Source organism: Pistacia vera, unplaced genomic scaffold (genome assembly GCF_008641045.1).
Source record: "Pistacia vera cultivar Batoury unplaced genomic scaffold, PisVer_v2 Contig341, whole genome shotgun sequence".
Lineage (NCBI taxonomy): Eukaryota > Viridiplantae > Streptophyta > Magnoliopsida > Sapindales > Anacardiaceae > Pistacia > Pistacia vera.
Genome location: NW_022196159.1, coordinates 115092 through 132246, shown reverse-complemented (window position 1 = coordinate 132246; position 17155 = coordinate 115092). Strand labels below are relative to the sequence as shown.

Below are 17155 nucleotides of genomic sequence, written 5' to 3'. Positions count from 1 at the left end.
GAATGTCAGTTGTCAAAGTCTTCGAGGAGTTCGTAGCTTCCCGACCTACCGACCTAGTGGCTATGGTGTCCAATGCATAGTCAGGTAAAACGACCTGTTCTCTTTGAAACTTTTTTGTTTTATGATTTTGAGGAAAGGAAATTGACTTTTGTTCTCTTTTCCCATGCAGTCTTTGCTCGCTCTCACCGGGCCTACAGAAGTTCGATATGGACCCTGCCGACATCTCTAAGCTAAAAGAGGAGAATGTCAAGCTGAAGCAAGACTCACGGCATGGATGTAGAGGCTAAAGCAGCTCGCATACACGGATTAGTATTGGTAGAGAGAGATTCTGCACTTTAGGCTACGAACTTTTAGAAGGTCGAGCTCGAGAAGAGGGAGGAGGACAACAAGAATCTCCATAGATGGTGGCAAGACTCATCAAGGAGTTGAGTAGGAGAGAGAAAAAGTTGAAGGTGAGCACATATCATGCTAAGGTGGCGGAGGAGAGTTGGGCCAGTTGTGGGGAACTATGAGAAGCAGAAGAGGACAATAGAGGCGGACCTGAGTTGTCTCGAAAGCAGTTGTTCATTAATCAAAACGATGAATCACAAACCTTGAGTTGAGATGATGGTTGCTCATTAGGCAATATAGGCCATTTATAGTTACGGCGGGAAACCGGAGATGGACATCTTCAACTTCGGATGAAGACTAGTCATCCTTGCTTCCATGCTTCAAGCTTAAGAGGTCAAGTAGTAGGAGGAACAAGAACCTCTTTTCAGAAATGATCAGCCTAGTTTCCCAAAGATCGGCAAACGATCCGAAGGTAGGATATCCAAAGGATAAGGAGGTCGTGCTCAGGGGGCTTGGAGATGAAGCACAATGATTGCCCTTTTTTTCATCTTTGTAGTTCTCCTAGATTTTTAGCTTTGTAACTCCTTTTTTATTTCTATACATACTTTTTAATATATAAAAGGAACTCTTGGTCACACGATAACACTTTTTAATTTAAACACTTCGCAAGACAAATATGATTCTAACCATTGAACTTACAAAATGTTATAAAGAACAAAATTATAACAAAAGACTTAAGATCATGACACAAGTTTTTCTTTGAGAAGAAAAAGAACACTTATTCATAATACACAAGAAGGAAAATTTTACAAGTAAAGAAATAATCAAAGCTGTAAGTGAGTTAAGAATACTGATACTAGGGGCGAAGATGTTCAACATTCTAAACTGCGACACTTCGGAACTGTTGATTCTTTTAAGGTGATACATACCAGGTTGTATTATCTTGCAATACGGTATGGATCTCCTAGATGGGTCCCAATACACCAACTCGGTTCCCTTGTCTAAGAAGGACTCTTTCAGAACCAAGTCGCCAACTTGAAAGGCCTTCTCTTGACTTTGGAGTTGAAGAATCTTTTTGCCCACTAATAGTAGGAAGTTATCCTAACCGAGCTTTGTGCGTATTCTTCAGCCAAGTCCAGATTCGCACGCAAGAGTGCTTCATTATCTGCCTCGTTAAAAAATTCTTCCAAAGTGAACCATTTCTACTCCCTGGGACATTGTCTCAACCATACGCTAGCGAGAAGGATGTTTCTAAGTAGAGGTTATCAAAGTGTCCTATATGCCCATAGGACTTCTGGGAGGTCGTCAACCTATTCCTTGGTGCGCCAAGTTTGCCACAATGTATGCTATATAGTCTTGTTGATAGCTTCAACCTGACCATTGGCTTGTGGTCTTGCATTAAGGCAAACTTTTATGAATCTCAACTCGTCGCAAAACTGCTTGAATCCCTCATTGTCGACCTGTTTCCCATATCAGGATGAGTGTATGAGGAATCCATAGCGGCATACTATATTTTTGAAAACAAAGTCTTTGAGCTTTTGGTAGTGATCGCGGCCAAAGGCTCAGCTTTGACCCATTTAGTGAAATAATCCACTATGACCACTGCATACTGACGTCCCTTTACCGATTTGATGGGCTCAATGAGATCAATTCTCATAGAGAATGGCTAGGGACTGGTCATTGTCATTAGCTGTGGGAAGAGCGTCGTAGAACATTCGCGAACTTCTGACACTTATCATACCTTTACAAAGTTGAAGGTGTCCTCGTGAAGTAGGGGTCAATAATATCCCTAATGGATAATCTTATTGGCGAGATTGGATGAGGGGAGTGCTAAACCCTCGCTTGACAGCTAATTCCTAATAAGTGTGTAAAAGAGCAGCTCTGTGTCTACAGGATTCTTGTCTCAGTTTATCGTTAGGCAGAGTCCTATCTTGGAGATATTAAATAATTGGAGTCATCTAGGAAGTAGACTCGGTGCTAGTATGGTGCTCAAAGGAGCTAATGCTGGGAACTCAATGTACGAACAAGAAGTTGTTGGGACATCGGAGTCTAGCAATGAGGTTTTTTTAGCCAAAGCATTCGTGACAAAGTTACTCTCTTTCAAAATTGACTGATCATATAATGCTTGAAAGGCTTAAACGCGGCCAGCTTTCCTCAGATAGTTAATCATATTCTCTCTTTGACTTTCTCCCGGGATCTGATTAACAACCAGTTGGGAGTCACTATAGATGTCAATTATTTTCGACCACATTTCTCTGTTAGTAGTAGACTAGTAAATAACACTTCATATTCGACCTGATTATTCATAGCTTTGAATATGAACCTAAGAATTCCATGGATCCGAGTCCCTTCAGACTAAGGAGTAGAAGAACAGCTCCGGCTCTTCTTATTCAAAGACCATTACATAGAGGATCCCAGTTGGTAAGTTCTAAAAGTTTCCTAGACAAATTCGCTGGCTGTCTGTTCGGGTTCTTGATCTGGCTAATAACAGAACTCGAAAATAAAATCAGCAACGCCTGCCCTTTGACTACTATCTCGGTTGTAATACAGATTGAATTGGCTTAATTTCATAGCCCATTTAAGCAACTTACCCCAAGCCTCCAGCTCTTGAAGAACTTGTCTAATGGGTAGTTAGTCAGAATATGGATGGTTTGGCATGAAAGTAAAGTTGTAACTTCCTAGAAGTAATCAGTAGGGCATAGGCAATAGTTCCATCTCTGGATATCGTGTCTCGACATCCAGCAGCCGCTTGCCCCCTATATACATTGGCCACTAAACTTTGCCCTCTTCTCAGATGAGAGTTGTACTGAACGCATACTAGGAGACGGACAGGTAGATATAATAAGTTCTCCTTGGGAAGAGGCTTGGATAGAAGAGGCAGCTTTCCAGATATTCCTTTATGCTGGAAGGCTTCACATTCGGAGTCCATTCGAACTTCTTGTTAGCCTTGAGTATATTAAAGAACGGCAAGCAATGATCGTGTTGCTCTCATATGAAGCGACTGGGAGCCATTATCTTCCCATTCAAGCTTAAACTTGCTTTTGTTTACGGGACTTGTATATCTAATAGAGCGCGATATTTTCGAGGTTGATTTCAATCCCTCGATGGGTGACCATATACCCTGAGAATTCCAAAGGATACTTTGAACGAACACTTACTTCGAAGTAGGACGAACATTTCAACAAGATGTGTTATGTGATTTGAAGCGAAATGCGAAACCGCATGTCATCGATATAGATCTCCATGATTTTCCAATCTACTTGGAAAACATATAGTTAAAAACGTGGTAGGTTGCCCAAGCGTTCTTTAGAACGAAGGGCATGACCTTATAATAGTACAGTCTTTGATTGTGATGAACGGGTATACTCCTTATCATGCTATACATGGGATCTGATTTACCTCAAATAGTGTCACAGAAGCTCAACAATTGTGCCCAGAGGTGGCATTGATGAGCTTACGATCCTGGGCAAAGGGAAACTATCCTTCGGATAGGTATGTTGAGGTTAGAGAAATCAACGCCAGTTCGCAACTTGTCTTGGGTTTCTTCACCAAAACCAGATTGGCGACTAACTCAAGTAATGAGATCCCGAATGAACCCGTTTGAGAGGAGTTTTTCCCTCAACTTTAAGGCAACCTAGCGCTCCGAGTCCATGGCTTTTCTTTCTGGGAACTAGCTTGACTGCGCTGTTGATGTTAAGTACATGACATATTATTTTTGAACTGATCCCGACCATATCAGCATGAGTCTATGCAAAAACATCGATATTTTGTCTGAGCAAGCTTGTTAAATCTATATAGTAGCTGTGGGCTAAGATACTCCTGATTCTCAATGCTCGCGTTGACTCATTCTGTCAATAGATACGTCTGAAAGAGACTCAACGACCCCACATGGGAATACTCCTCTTGAACTTGAGGATCTATGCAATTTCCACTAGACGAGTTATGGCTCGATCTACTGATCGCCATTGCTTACTGGGAATGCATCGGCATCCCTTTCCCTTTGCAGTGCATCTGCACTGCCTTTACATAATAGTCGCGAGATTCGCTCTAAGACCCTTTCATTTCCCCACACCCCGTCGGAGTGGGAAACTTCATCTTCAGATGATAAATAGAGGTGATGGCCTTAAAACTTCATAGTAATACTAAAAACTCCATCATCTGATCACTTCGTTGGTCCATCACAAAGTGACGAGAAGTGCGATGTTCCTTGGGGAATTAGATGATACCTCGTAAAACCATAGAGAGGAATAGAGGCAGGCTTATACTACCTCGTCTAACTGCATCTCCTTAAAAGTCGCTGAAATAGATATTCAAAACGCTACCAGTACACAACCTGTGAACTTCATACGACGACTTCAGGCACGATGACAAGTGCATCCTCATGGGGAGATGCAGTCGCATCACATCTTTCTCTAAGAAGGTAATCTTTTCTTCTCTGTGAACCTTAACAGGCCACATATGTCATGTCATACAATCACAGAGGTCATGGCGAGCTTTCGAGTGTACCTTTCCTCGGCACTCGAGAATTCCCTCGAGATGCGGTCCTTCAAAATAATCTCACAAAGTAAAGACCCTTGCAACCACGACATTCTTCCCCAGTTTTTGATCTCTCCCGAATGGGTCGCTCTTGATCCTTCTCCCGAATGGGAGTCGGACCGTTAACATACTCCTTGAAGTGCCTCTGCTTGATGAGGTCTTCATTGCTAGCTTGAGAGTCCGACACTCATCGTGTGTGGTGCCTATATCTCGATGATAACAGCAATATTCCTTTCTGTTTTTGCTAAAGAAGGATTATTCATCAGCGCTAGCTCACCAAGCAGGCCGACCTCTTTGACTTGTATAGAATAGCCGATACTAACATGTTTAGAAAAGTATACTAATTCTTGTCGCTATTGCGATAAGGAAATGGGCATAGGATTATTAGGGCTTAAACAACTGTTTTCTCCCTTCGCTGATCGTCATTGGCCACTTGCAATCAGCTCTTCTACTACCTCCACTGGTTAGGAGCATTGGTCAAAGTATTGGGGTCATGGCAATGGAGCGGCCATGGAATTCTCTATTCGGAGATAATTCTCTGTAAGGTCGTGGAAGCGGGGTGAGGGAAAGTCATCCTTGGATTGCAGCTTTTTCACAGGTTGGTCTACGGGTGGACTTCTACAATAATGAGAGTCTGAACAGATTCTTCAGATGTGTTAGCCACCTTGTGCAACTCCCTGTGGAACCTGTCAATGTAGGATTGGAGGGATTCATTCTTTTCCTGCCATATGTTGCTTAGATATCTCAACGGCATTGAGAACTTCCTGTTCACCTGGAAGTGTCTCAAGAATAATGAGCTCATCTGTGCCAGGAGTTAATAGATCTTGGTGGAAGTGATCTAAACCAGCTCTTGGCATGGGCAGTCAGGATCACTGCGAAACAGTGCCATTAGCCAAGTTGGAAACTTGTTGAAGCTCCATGAGGTCGTAAAATCATAGAGGTGGTCTTGCAGATTAGAATTCCATCGAATTCTTGCATGTCAAGCATTCTAAACCTCAATAGGAGAAGAGCAGCTAAACATACTAGAGAAGGGAGACGCCTAGGACTCCTCGTGCTATTTTGTTGAGCTCTAAGCTGATCTAGAGCTCATTGTAACTCTTTAATCTGAGGCAACACGATGTCTAGTGATATTTTTGCAACATGGGTTCGACCTCATGATTACGGTTGAGAAAAGACCACATATCGGACTCTTCCTCTCCTCGGTCAGAGGCTTGACATATCTTGACACACGTTGAGTGAAGCCATGTGAAGGCAATGAAGGTTAGAGGAGTTAACCCAACCCCTCAGTGGTCAGAACCGACCCAAGTTGCTAGGGGTTCCTTGCCTTGCACTTGTAAGGGGTGCCATGCAATATGGCGTAGGACGGTTCATGATGCAACATGTAGCCAAGTGTAAAGCCATAGGTATTCTACATGTTTCATGGCGGTAATCGTTGGTCCTTTGGAGCCCTTCGGTAATTATCTGCCCCCTATTTCCCTTTCCTTTCACGTGCACAGTGTGCGTGACATGGGCTATCGCCCGTTTTCTGCTTTAGCGTGACCTATAGGCGTTTTTGTGGTAGCATCGCCTTATTAGACTCAGGTGGTACAATTTGATCAAAATGGTCTACCTTCAGTTAACAGTTTGGAGAGTATTGTTGAACCTCTCTAAGTAATCCATCACCACTGGGTCGAGCTATGAGCTCGAAGGAATGTCCGTTGTGGTACTATACTGAATCAGGGGCACTTTGGGAGAAGTGTTATCCGTACCCTAGGGACCTCCTCGTTGCGGGGCTAGCTTGCTTGGTTTCGAAACCACGGGCCATTTGCTAAGGAACATCGATTGATCAGAGATTCCTGATGAGAGATATACTAAATCAGGCTCCTTTAGTGCTAAATTGTGATGCTGATTTTGACACCAATACTTGCACATGCAAGTGCTAAGGAACTTAGAAATTGCACGTGAACTGGGAAATAAAACAAATAAAAGGGAGACGATTTTTAAAGTGGTTCAGAACCTCAAAGAAAATCCTAAGTCCACTACTTTTTATTATGAAAGAATACAATCAGGTCGTATGCAGTGATCTAAGAGAACCGAAACACAAGAAAGGAGGGAGAGAGTGTTTTGTTATCAAAACTACAATCCCGAAAAATAGAGAGGAGCCCTCTATTATAGTAAGACGTTTTTAGGGAATGATTATGGTTGCCAGCAGGCAATGCCATGCAGTTCCTACCCTGCTTCCATTGGCTGATTGCATGGAAGATAACCTAAATATGTAGGGCTTGGGCAAGTGGGTGACTCCCAATCGTTCACTCGCCAGGCCTTATCAAAGCTGATGACAGCCTTACTCCTTCTATCCTTAGGCGACATGGCAGTGTCTAGATGGCACAATGCCTTCGAATTCTAATTGGTCCTCGCTGACGTAAGCCTACATCAGCCTAATTTTTTAGGATCACAATATGGAAATTTTTCGGACCTTCCATTCTTCACTACCCTTTGTTCTTTGATCTTGCTATTGAGCATGGAGTTGTCATCTGCAGCTAATATGATAACTCCCAGACAATTTATCAGAGATGGGGAGACATTAATTTCGTCCTCCCAAAACTTTGAGCTAGGCTTCTTTTCTCCAGGAAAATCAAACTACAGGTACGTGGGGATCTGGTACAAGATTAGTCCTGAGATAGTTATGTGGGTTGCAAACAGAAAAGATCCGATTCCAGATCATCAAGGAGCTTTAATTATCAGCAACAACGGAAGTCTTGTACTTATCAACCAAAATAAGAGCATTATCTTGTCTTCCAACTCATCCAGGGTGCCAGAAAATCCAGTGGTACAACTCCTAGATTCTGGAAACCTTGTTCTTAGGGACAGTAATGACAGGAATCCTGAAAGCTACATGTGGCAGAGTTTTGATTATCCATCAGACACATTGTTAGAAGGCATGAAGTTGGGATGGAACTTAAAAACTAGTTTTGAGCGACAATTGACCCCATGGAAAAGTGAAGATGATCCAGCCCCAGGAGAATCTAGCCTCAGACTTGACATTAGTGGGGTGCCTCAACTAGTCATTGGTACGCCATCAAGGAAATCAGTTCGTAGTGGACCATGGAATGGTCTTCAGTTCGGTGGCATTCCCATGATGCACAACAAGGTCTTCAAACCAATGTTGGTGCACAAAGAAGATGAGTTGTATTACGCATATGAGCCTTTTGACAAGACAGTTATCACAAGATTAATGGTGGATCCAACAGGTCATATGCAGCGTCTTGTATGGAATGAGAAGTTTAGGGGATGGCGTATTGTGTACTCTTGGCCATAAGACATTTGTGATAATTATGCACAGTGTGGTGCTAATGCTTACTGCAGAATTAGCAAGACACCTAATTGTATATGTTTGAAGGGGTTTGAAATTAATTCAGAAGATGAATGGGACACACCAGACACTATGAAATGTGTAAAGAAATCACCAACAGAATCAGATTGCAGAAATGGAGAAGGGTTTCAAAAGCTTGCACGAATGAAATTGCCCGATATTAATTGGTTAAACCAAAGTATGAATATTAAGGAATGTTATGCAGAGTGCTTGAAGAACTGCTCGTGCAGGGCTTATGCAGACTTAAATGAAGGTGGAGGAATTAGTGGCTGCATGATGTGGTTTACTAACCTGATTGATATGAAAGAATGCTCAGACCGATTCACTTGGGGACAGGATATCTTTATACGAGTACCCGCTTCAGAACTAGGTAAGGGTGTTATTTTATTTACAGTTGAACAAGGAAATGCAAAAGAACTGCTGCATTCCTAATGGCGTGGCTTTGGTCCACCTACGTTAGGAAAACCAATCTGTTCTGTTTGTACATTTTATTACTCTGAAAAAGAATTAAATTTCAACAAATTGATTAAGTATTTTCATGCTGCCTACTCTAAAATCAGTTAATGATTCGAGCAAGAAGAAAAGAATAAAAATCATTGCATCGGTCTCGACTACTTCTGGCATCCTTATATTCGGACTTGCGTTCTGGAAAGTTTGGAAGAAAAGAAAGAACAAAGGTACTACATTCATCTCATCTTGCTCATTTTTTGTTAGATTTCATGAAGTTCATTTGGCAATATCTTAAATTCAGTTTATGATATAATGACACTCAATTAGTTTCCAAAATATATTAAAACAATTCATACACTTCTGAAATTTATTAGTAACCGTTCTGAGGGGAAAACTAGAACTAGATTAATTTGTATGCTAATGAAATCTCAGTTGAGGTCACTAACATTCACTCTATTTAAAATGAACAGGTGACGAAGAGGTTCAAACTTTAATTGTCCTGCAGAGCAAGAAGGAAGACACGGAAGTACCTTTATTTCCTTTAGCAACGGTAGCTACTGCCACTAACAATTTCTCTAAAGCCAACATGATTGGTGAGGGTGGATTTGGTCCTGTTTACAAGGTAAAAAGGTTATATGTTATGAAACACTCACCAGAAGTTGCCTTAAACCTCTTCATAGCAAATGATAAACTTTCTTATCTGTTTGACAATACACAGGGAAATCTTTCAGATGGACAGGAAATTGCAGTGAAGAGGCTTTCAAAACAGTCAGGACAGGGTCTTGAAGAATTCAAGAACGAGGTCGCTATAATCGGCAAGCTTCAACACAGGAATCTTGTTGCTCTTATTGGAAGCTGCGCTGAAGGAGATGAAAGGATACTGATCTATGAGTATATGCCCAATAAAAGCTTGGATTATTTTATTTTTGGTAGCATTTCTGAACCCTATATCCATATAATTAGTCACACATTTATTAGTTACTCAAGTTCGATCTTACATTCAAAATAGAAAATTCTAGGACAAGTTTAATTTCAATTACTGAAGTTGGCAATGATGTGCAGATCGTGAAAGAAGGAAGCTCTTGTCCTGGAAAAAGCGCTTTGAAATTATTATTGGGATTGCAAGAGGACTTCTCTACCTCCACCAAGATTCTAAATTGCAAATAGTTCACAGGGATCTGAAGACCAGTAATATCTTGTTAGACAGTGAATTGAATCCTAAAATTTCAGATTTTGGGTTGGCAAGAATTTTCAAAAATGATGCAAAAGAGGTGAACACAAAGAGAGTTGTCGGAACATAGTAAGTTCTACTACTATAATTAAATGTATTTTCAATTTTAAAGAACTTATATATGATCCTTTGATGCAGCGGCTACATGTCTCCTGAGTATGCCACTGATGGCACAATTTCTTTGAAATCCGATGTTTTTAGCTTGGGTGTGCTTCTGCTAGAGATAATAAGTGGAAGAAGGAATAGAGGATTCCATCACCTCGATCACCATCATAACCTTATTGGACATGTAAGTAGAAAACTTATATGCTGCTGCCTTTTTTCACACTACCTATTTTGGTGAAAACATTAAGTACACGTGTTAAAATATTCTCAGGCCTGGCTTCTTTGGAATGATGGAAGGGCCCTGGAACTAATGGATAGGTATTTAGAAGATTCTTTTATCGAATCTCAAGTTAAAAGATGTATTCAAGTGGGTTTATTATGCGCTCAAAAATTCCCAGAAAGCAGGCCAGACATCTCTTCTGTAGTTTTCATGTTAGCAAATGAAGACGTGGTGCTTCCTCGACCTAGAGAGCCAGGTTTCTTCACAGAAAGAGGTTTCAGCACAGATACATCATCAAGTAAAGATAAATCTCTTACAGGAAATTATTTGAGCGTAACCATAGAGGAAGGCAGATAATTTCATGCGCCAGTTTAGTAGTGTTTTTCGGCTGGGGAATGCAGTCATTATGCAGATGCTTTTTTCTTTATCGATGCCATAAACTTTAATGTCTTTCTACCGTTGTTTATGTGTTTGTAAAATAGCCAGAAATTGCTATATTGAGTGGAAAAAGAAAAAAAATTTCTTGATAGGAAACCAGCTAAAGAACCTATGTTCTTTAATTTCATTTTAGAAATCAGAGGAGTGTAACAAATAGAAATTGAACAATAAAATTGCATTGAGAAGAACTTGTGTAAAAGAAGATAAAACGTTTATTCATCATAAACACTAACAATCTCTTCTTTATTTCTGGGGAAGAGAAACAGTCTCATATCTCTCTTCACTAAGGAAGAGACAACATCTTAAAACTCTCTTCACTAAATCAAGCATACACCATACATTCCCTTCTATATGTTTAAAGGGATAACTGACAATAACTGAAATACAACCATTACAAAGAAGTTCTGAAAATAACTTCTATTTGATTTTATCTAAGCCTTAAATTGTCTAAAACGTGCCTAGGCATTAAGCATTCTGGAATTTTTTCCAGCCTTTCATCATCTTTTTTGCTACAGCATCTCTTTTCTTCAACCACAAAAATTTCAATTTCTACCAAAAGGTGTTCACATTCCAACATTTCAGAATAAGGGGAAGTAATTTAATGGTCGGAACATCATAGTGCAGTTTGACAAACTATCTAGGTTCCCCCAGTTAATCACTGTTTCTTGATGAAAGATGCTACTTCCACTCCTAGCATGAATGGTTTCACCAACATTTGGATCACTGAATTACTAGTTTAACCAGGCCTTTCTAAAATTGAACTAATAATTTTTGGCTGATTATGTCAACTCATAGATTGCCAAGGGCATGAAACAGGAAAGAATGCTATTCCTACAAAAAGCGACATTTCTAAATATCTGTCCTCTAAATAAGATAGAAATCATCAATCAGTGACTGGTCAGTACATCAAGATTTACAGGTGTCATGTACGCTTTAATTTGGGGACTGTCAAGGTTCTAAAATTTTCTTCTGGATCGGATAGAAGTCTTCTGATCCAAATGTTGTCGAATAATAGAAGGGCCCTGTAACTACTGGACAGGTGTCAGAAGGTTCTTTCATCGAATGTCAAGTTCAAAACATGTATTCAAGTGGGTTTATTTTGTAATTAAAAGTTCCCACAAAACAGGCCAGAAATGTCATCTGTAGTTTTCATGTTGGCAAATGAAGAAGTTATGCTACCTCAGCCTAGACAATCAGGTTTCTTCAAAGAGAGAGGTTTCAGAACTGATACAACATCAAGCATAGAAAATTCATACGGAAAGTGCACTAGTATAAACATTCAGGAAGGCAGATAGAAGTTCATGTTGTTGTTTAGTTGTCACGCCCCCTCCCTAGTATCTCTATCCCACCGGATCCGGACGCTTCAAGAGACTCAGGATTCTGAGAAGCAGGTGAATATTTTGAAAACATTTCATAAAAACAAATCTGTTTATAGAGTAAATGAAAAGTAGTACATCTACATATTTAAAGTTTTGAAAGCGGAAATACACAACATAAATGCTTTGAAAGCAAGAGCTGAAAAATCCAGTTGCAGAAAACATAGTATCAGAGTCCACTCAAGTTTGAAAAAACATGCAGATTATCATGTCAATGCCACCTAAAGCATAGAGTATGCTCCACACAAGTTTGAAAAAACATGCAGATTATCATGTCAATGCCACCTAAAGCATAGAGTATGCTCCACACGAACCCGATCTACAACCTTGGGTGGGGGGACATAAAAAAGTGAGTTGGGAAGCCCAGTGAGCGGATAATACATTTTATACGAAAATAACTTTTTAACTTTGAAAACGTACATGGAAAATCTAATTGCATGACACACAACACCAATGCACTCACATGATAAAGCAACGATCATCATATATTATTCACAGATGCTATGAAATCACATACCACTATCATATTAAATAAATCAATCATCACGACCATACTAGCACCTAGGGACCTAGGTCATGACTCTCCAAATCAGTCCCAAATATAGACATAAAGCTAAACCACTTGCAATCTACCCTTGGGATGGTACCATCCATAGTCTACCCTTGAGATGGTATAAACATCACTGGATAACCATACTCGACTTGTAGTCAACCCTCAGTGCGTCATAATGATATCAAATACAATCCCCCCACGGTCTACCCTCGAGGCGTCAAAATTCCACATCGGCCAATAGTTTCCTAAAAAGGAAGTGATTGCGTTGGATTCTTATGATTATGGATGACACCCTTTTACAAGGGTAATAGATTATGTAGAACTTAAATATCAAATAGTTAGACAGGGAGACATTGGAAAAGTAACAACTTCAACTTCATAACTTTTGCAAGTTTTATTATTTTATTTATTTATTTTTTTGTTGACCGGGGTGTGTAGGCCAAATTACCTGTACCTAAACTAATTCTTGGGCCTTAAGTTAATGGTTGTTTGCATATATCAAATTTCCAACAGTCAAATCACAAATAAATCTCTCATTCTATACATAGAAATAATATGGTCCACCCTGATACAACAAATACATCTAAGCTAGAAGCAGAAAAAATCCGAATTGAGTACATGATGGATTGTCTTAACTAAGGACTCAAAACATGAGCGCCCGATGACCAAGTTCTTGACTTAACTAGCGAGATTATGGTTTGGGCTTTGGGGACCACAATTGACAGTGTTTACAGGTAATTCAAAGACTTACGCGGTTTGGAAAGTTTAAGGGATTGTGACAAATGTGACGCTGAAAGTCCCCCAATAATTAGATTTTTGTATGCAGGCCATAGATAAGAGACAGTGAAAGTCTTAAGAATTTAATCCCCAATAATTGATAGATTTTTTTATGCAGGCCATAGAAAAGAGACAATGAAAGTCTTAAGCATTTAATGGCTTGAGGTAACGTTTGTGATAGGGACATAAATTAACGAACCGGGTTATCTCCTTGAAAAGATTCTGCAAAATTATGAGCTCTTTCTTAACACAGTAAAAACTTAAAAGTACAGTCAGGAACGTATATTATTGATGCTAGATTATGACACCCACTATTCGCAAGTACAAAGTGCTAAGCAGACTTGTAAATTATACATAAACTGAAAAATGGAACAAATAAAAGGAAGATGATTTTTAAAGTAGTTCAGATGCTTAAAGCGAATCCTACGTCCATTGTCTTTTTATTTATGAAAGAGTACAATCAGGTCACATGTAGGGATCTAAGAGAACAGAAATACAGAGAGGGGGAGAAAGTGTTTTTTGTTATCAGAACTAGAATCCCAAAAAATAGAGAGGAATCCTCTATTTATCGTAAGAGGTTTTTAGGTAATGATTATCGGTCTACCAATGGGCAGGTGCTGTGCAATTCCTACCCTACTTCCCATTGGTCGGTTGCATGAAAGATATTCTTAAATCGCGCAAGGCTTGGGCAAGTAGGTGACTCCCAACCACTCACTCGCCAGACCTTTACCTGCCAAGCTGATGATAGTCTTACTCCTTCTATCCTTGGGTGACATGGCTACACCTAGATGACACAATGCCTTCCTGATTCTGATTAGTCTTTGCTGATGTAAGCTTGCGTTAGCCATGATTTTTTAGGCATAACAGAAGCCCCCCGATTCTTAAGGTTCAAGGCTTGAACTTTGAGAACTTCATGATTATGCTATGATTTGGCTCATCCCGAGGATCGCTTGCTCGAGCTGCAGGTGGAGGACGGTTGAAATAACAAGAAGTTCACGATTTTACTCGACTAGCGAATTGAGTGGAGGTCACGACATGGGCTTGGCGAACTTCACAAGCGACCTAAGATGATCATCCCCCAAAGGTTCGACGACCTGGGGTTAGATCCTGCTCAGTGCTATACCAACATGCTTCGAACTTTGCCGATCGCTCTCGACCTAAAAACACTAGGAAAATTCTCTCTGAAAATTGGAGGTCACTTTGTTCTCGAGCTCAGTACATGGAGAAGAGTGTTTCATTCGAATGACCTTTTCAGATGTTATCCATTGCGTTTGATAGCAGGCCTGTTCAATAAAGTAATCTTTATCTGAAAAACGTGCCTTTGCGTAATAAGTGTTAGCCATGAGCATTAAATGCAAGTCATGTTGAAACGACATTCTCTTTTAAAGTATTAAATGCGAATGAGGGTGTATTCAATATAGTCAAGATAACCATGCCGACGTTTGGTTTCTCCAACGGAGGGAAATATTGATTGATCTTCACGAAGCATGAAGGTTACTCTTCACGAGGATTGGTGACATGTGGTCGCATCTAATGGCTAGGAACGCGTCTCGTCCAAACGTCGCTTGCAGAGGAAACTAAGCATCGCCTTCTTCCCTATTAAAAAAAACCTAACCCCACTTCATGTTTTTCACAGAATTCAAATCTTCAGAGAGAAAATATAGAGTTTTTTGCACTAAAAAAAGTAGTTGATGCGCACTCGCCTCTACGACAGAATGTTCATCCCCAACAACCAAGAGGTAAGGAATACTCTTCCCTTTCTTCTTTTCATTCTTGTTAAAAACTCGATTTTCTCACAGCAATGGTAGGTTGAACGACTGGTAAATTTTTCATGATGCACATCCTTTGGTAGTGTTAAAAAAGGAACACTCTTAAAAATCAAAAACCTAGGGAACAAATCATTGGGAACTCATTCTCAAGGATGTTTAGGGTTTTTAGGGACTAAGGAGGGAAAATTAGGGTTTTTCTTACACTTTTGAGGCATTGTACGAAACACTGCGTATGGAGACTGAGTCATCTCTTTGTGTCGCACCTTTTCAGACTTCAAGAGTAATGGACTCTTCAGAGATGAGAGTAGGTGCTGGAACTAGCTCACAGCCCTCGAGCACCTAGGCAGGTCCTGCATAGGCGGTGCTATCAGTAGCCACTGTGGATGAGATTCAAAATGCGGTAGACCAGTTGCGATCAATGTAAATGTCTATCAGCATAGGCTACACACCACTTAGGACCCTCCAGAGGGAATGGCTGCGATCTCAGAGTCAATCTTCAAATGCGAGGTGATAATACCTTTTCACCCCTTCATCAGATCGATCATCGATCACTTCAAGGTTGTGTCATTTCAACTGACACCCAACACATATATGATAGCGATTGCTATGTGCATCGCATGCCGCAAACACGAACTCGGCGAGTTAACAGCGTTGAAACTTGCATGTGCTTACTACTTAAAGAAAAGCAAGGACAAGGATTTCTTCTATCTCTCGAAACGATCTACGATCGAGGGAGGGATATTTGGTTACCCGAACAATGTTGGGGCTTATGACACCAAATATTTCTTCTTCAAGTATGATGGTGTTTGTAAATTTAAGGAGTCGAGTAGGTTCTTCCCTTTTTTTTCCAAACTGACTTTCTTTTCCTTTCTCTTTTGGTAGTTAAGAGTAATAGAACTTTTCTTTTTCATAGAGAACAAGACAACCAGGTTGTTGGCTCTAGCAGATTTCAGCCGAATCGAGGTGTTTGGTCGGATGCAAAACTACTTGTGACTACTGCCAACCTGCGAAAGTACTGATTCTTTAGCCTCGAGGCATCTCTAGAAGCTCCAGCCCATAAGTATCTTCATATCTAGAAGAACTTTTCGCTTTGCACCAAAGATGACGTTTTTGCCAACACATTATCATGGCGTGCATTGACCATGCCACTAAGGGTTTCGAAGCCACCTACAAAGGCTAAGGGATTGGTATTCCCTCGGGTCAATTGACTGAGCCAGTCGAGGCAACCCCAACGTCACCCCTGCAAGAAGGGTATGGATTGACATGGCAAGGCAACCACCCACGGAGAGACATGCATAAGTTTCTTGGCCTATGGTTGCTTGTGCCACGAAGCAGAAAACCATGGCCACAAGACTAAGAAAAGGAAACAGTTGACCATCAAGGAGGAAACAGAGTCAAAGCTAGAAGGCTTTGGGGTGTAATTGGAAGGAACTTAGCCTTACCCTATCACTCGCTCAAGAGTGCCCCTAATGGACCCCTTTGACAAGTCGGCAACCCCTAAGAGCTCACGCAAGGGAGCGGGAGCGACCACGACTACTCAGAAGAGAGCGAGCAAGCAACGGGTTGAGGATATACCTGTTCCATCGGGGCTAAACTAGTCTGTGTTGGATTCTTTAGGGCAACTACCAAAACACTTACAAATGGTAATGTACACCCTATTAGAATGCCAGCTTGTCAAGGTCTTCGAGGAGTTCGTAGCTTCCCGACCTACCGACCTAGTGGCTATGGTGCTCCAATTGCATAGTCAGGTAAAACGACCTGTTCTCTTTGAGAACTTTTTTTGCTCTTTATGATTTTGAGGAAAGGAAATTGACTTTTGTCTCTTTTCCTATGTAGTCCTTGCTCGCTCTCACCGTGGCCTAGCAGAAGTTCGATATGGACCCTGCCGACAATCTCCATAAGCTAAAAGAGGAGAATGTCAAGCTGAAGCAAGACCTCACGGCCATGGATGTAGAGGCTAAAGCAGCTCGCATCCAACCGGATTAGTACTTGGTAGAGAGAGATTCTGCACTTTAGGC

At 40.8% G+C, this 17155-nt stretch overlaps 2 protein-coding genes across 2 annotated transcripts; both read left to right on the top strand.

The window, feature by feature from the left end:
* The first annotated feature begins 7323 nt into the window (after window positions 1-7323).
* Window positions 7324-8190, top strand: LOC116138532 (G-type lectin S-receptor-like serine/threonine-protein kinase At4g27290). The gene has a single exon (XM_031424239.1). It carries the CDS (start codon window positions 7367-7369, stop codon window positions 8162-8164), a length of 798 nt encoding a protein of 265 aa, XP_031280099.1. The 5' UTR covers window positions 7324-7366; the 3' UTR covers window positions 8165-8190.
* Window positions 8191-8265: 75 nt separating this feature from the next.
* Window positions 8266-10721, top strand: LOC116138530 (G-type lectin S-receptor-like serine/threonine-protein kinase SD1-1). Its single transcript, XM_031424237.1, has 7 exons — window positions 8266-8588; window positions 8779-8895; window positions 9139-9290; window positions 9387-9597; window positions 9731-9968; window positions 10038-10188; window positions 10276-10721. The coding sequence occupies exons 1-7, from the start codon at window positions 8291-8293 to the stop codon at window positions 10579-10581; spliced, it is 1473 nt and encodes a 490-aa protein (XP_031280097.1). The 5' UTR covers window positions 8266-8290; the 3' UTR covers window positions 10582-10721.
* The last annotated feature ends 6434 nt before the right edge of the window (window positions 10722-17155 follow it).

What these genes read in the sequence shown, in the direction of transcription:
- LOC116138532 (XM_031424239.1), top strand. Translation starts at nt 7,367, where the DNA reads ATGGAGTTGTCATCTGCAGCTAATATGATAACTCCCAGACAATTTATC.
- LOC116138530 (XM_031424237.1), top strand. Translation starts at nt 8,291, where the DNA reads ATGAAATGTGTAAAGAAATCACCAACAGAATCAGATTGCAGAAATGGA. An exon ending in AGTACCCGCTTCAGAACTAG is followed by an intron (nt 8,589 to 8,778) that starts GTAAGGGTGTTA and finishes CTCTAAAATCAG; the next exon opens with TTAATGATTCGAGCAAGAAG. An exon ending in CTTGGATTATTTTATTTTTG is followed by an intron (nt 9,598 to 9,730) that starts GTAGCATTTCTG and finishes AATGATGTGCAG; the next exon opens with ATCGTGAAAGAAGGAAGCTC.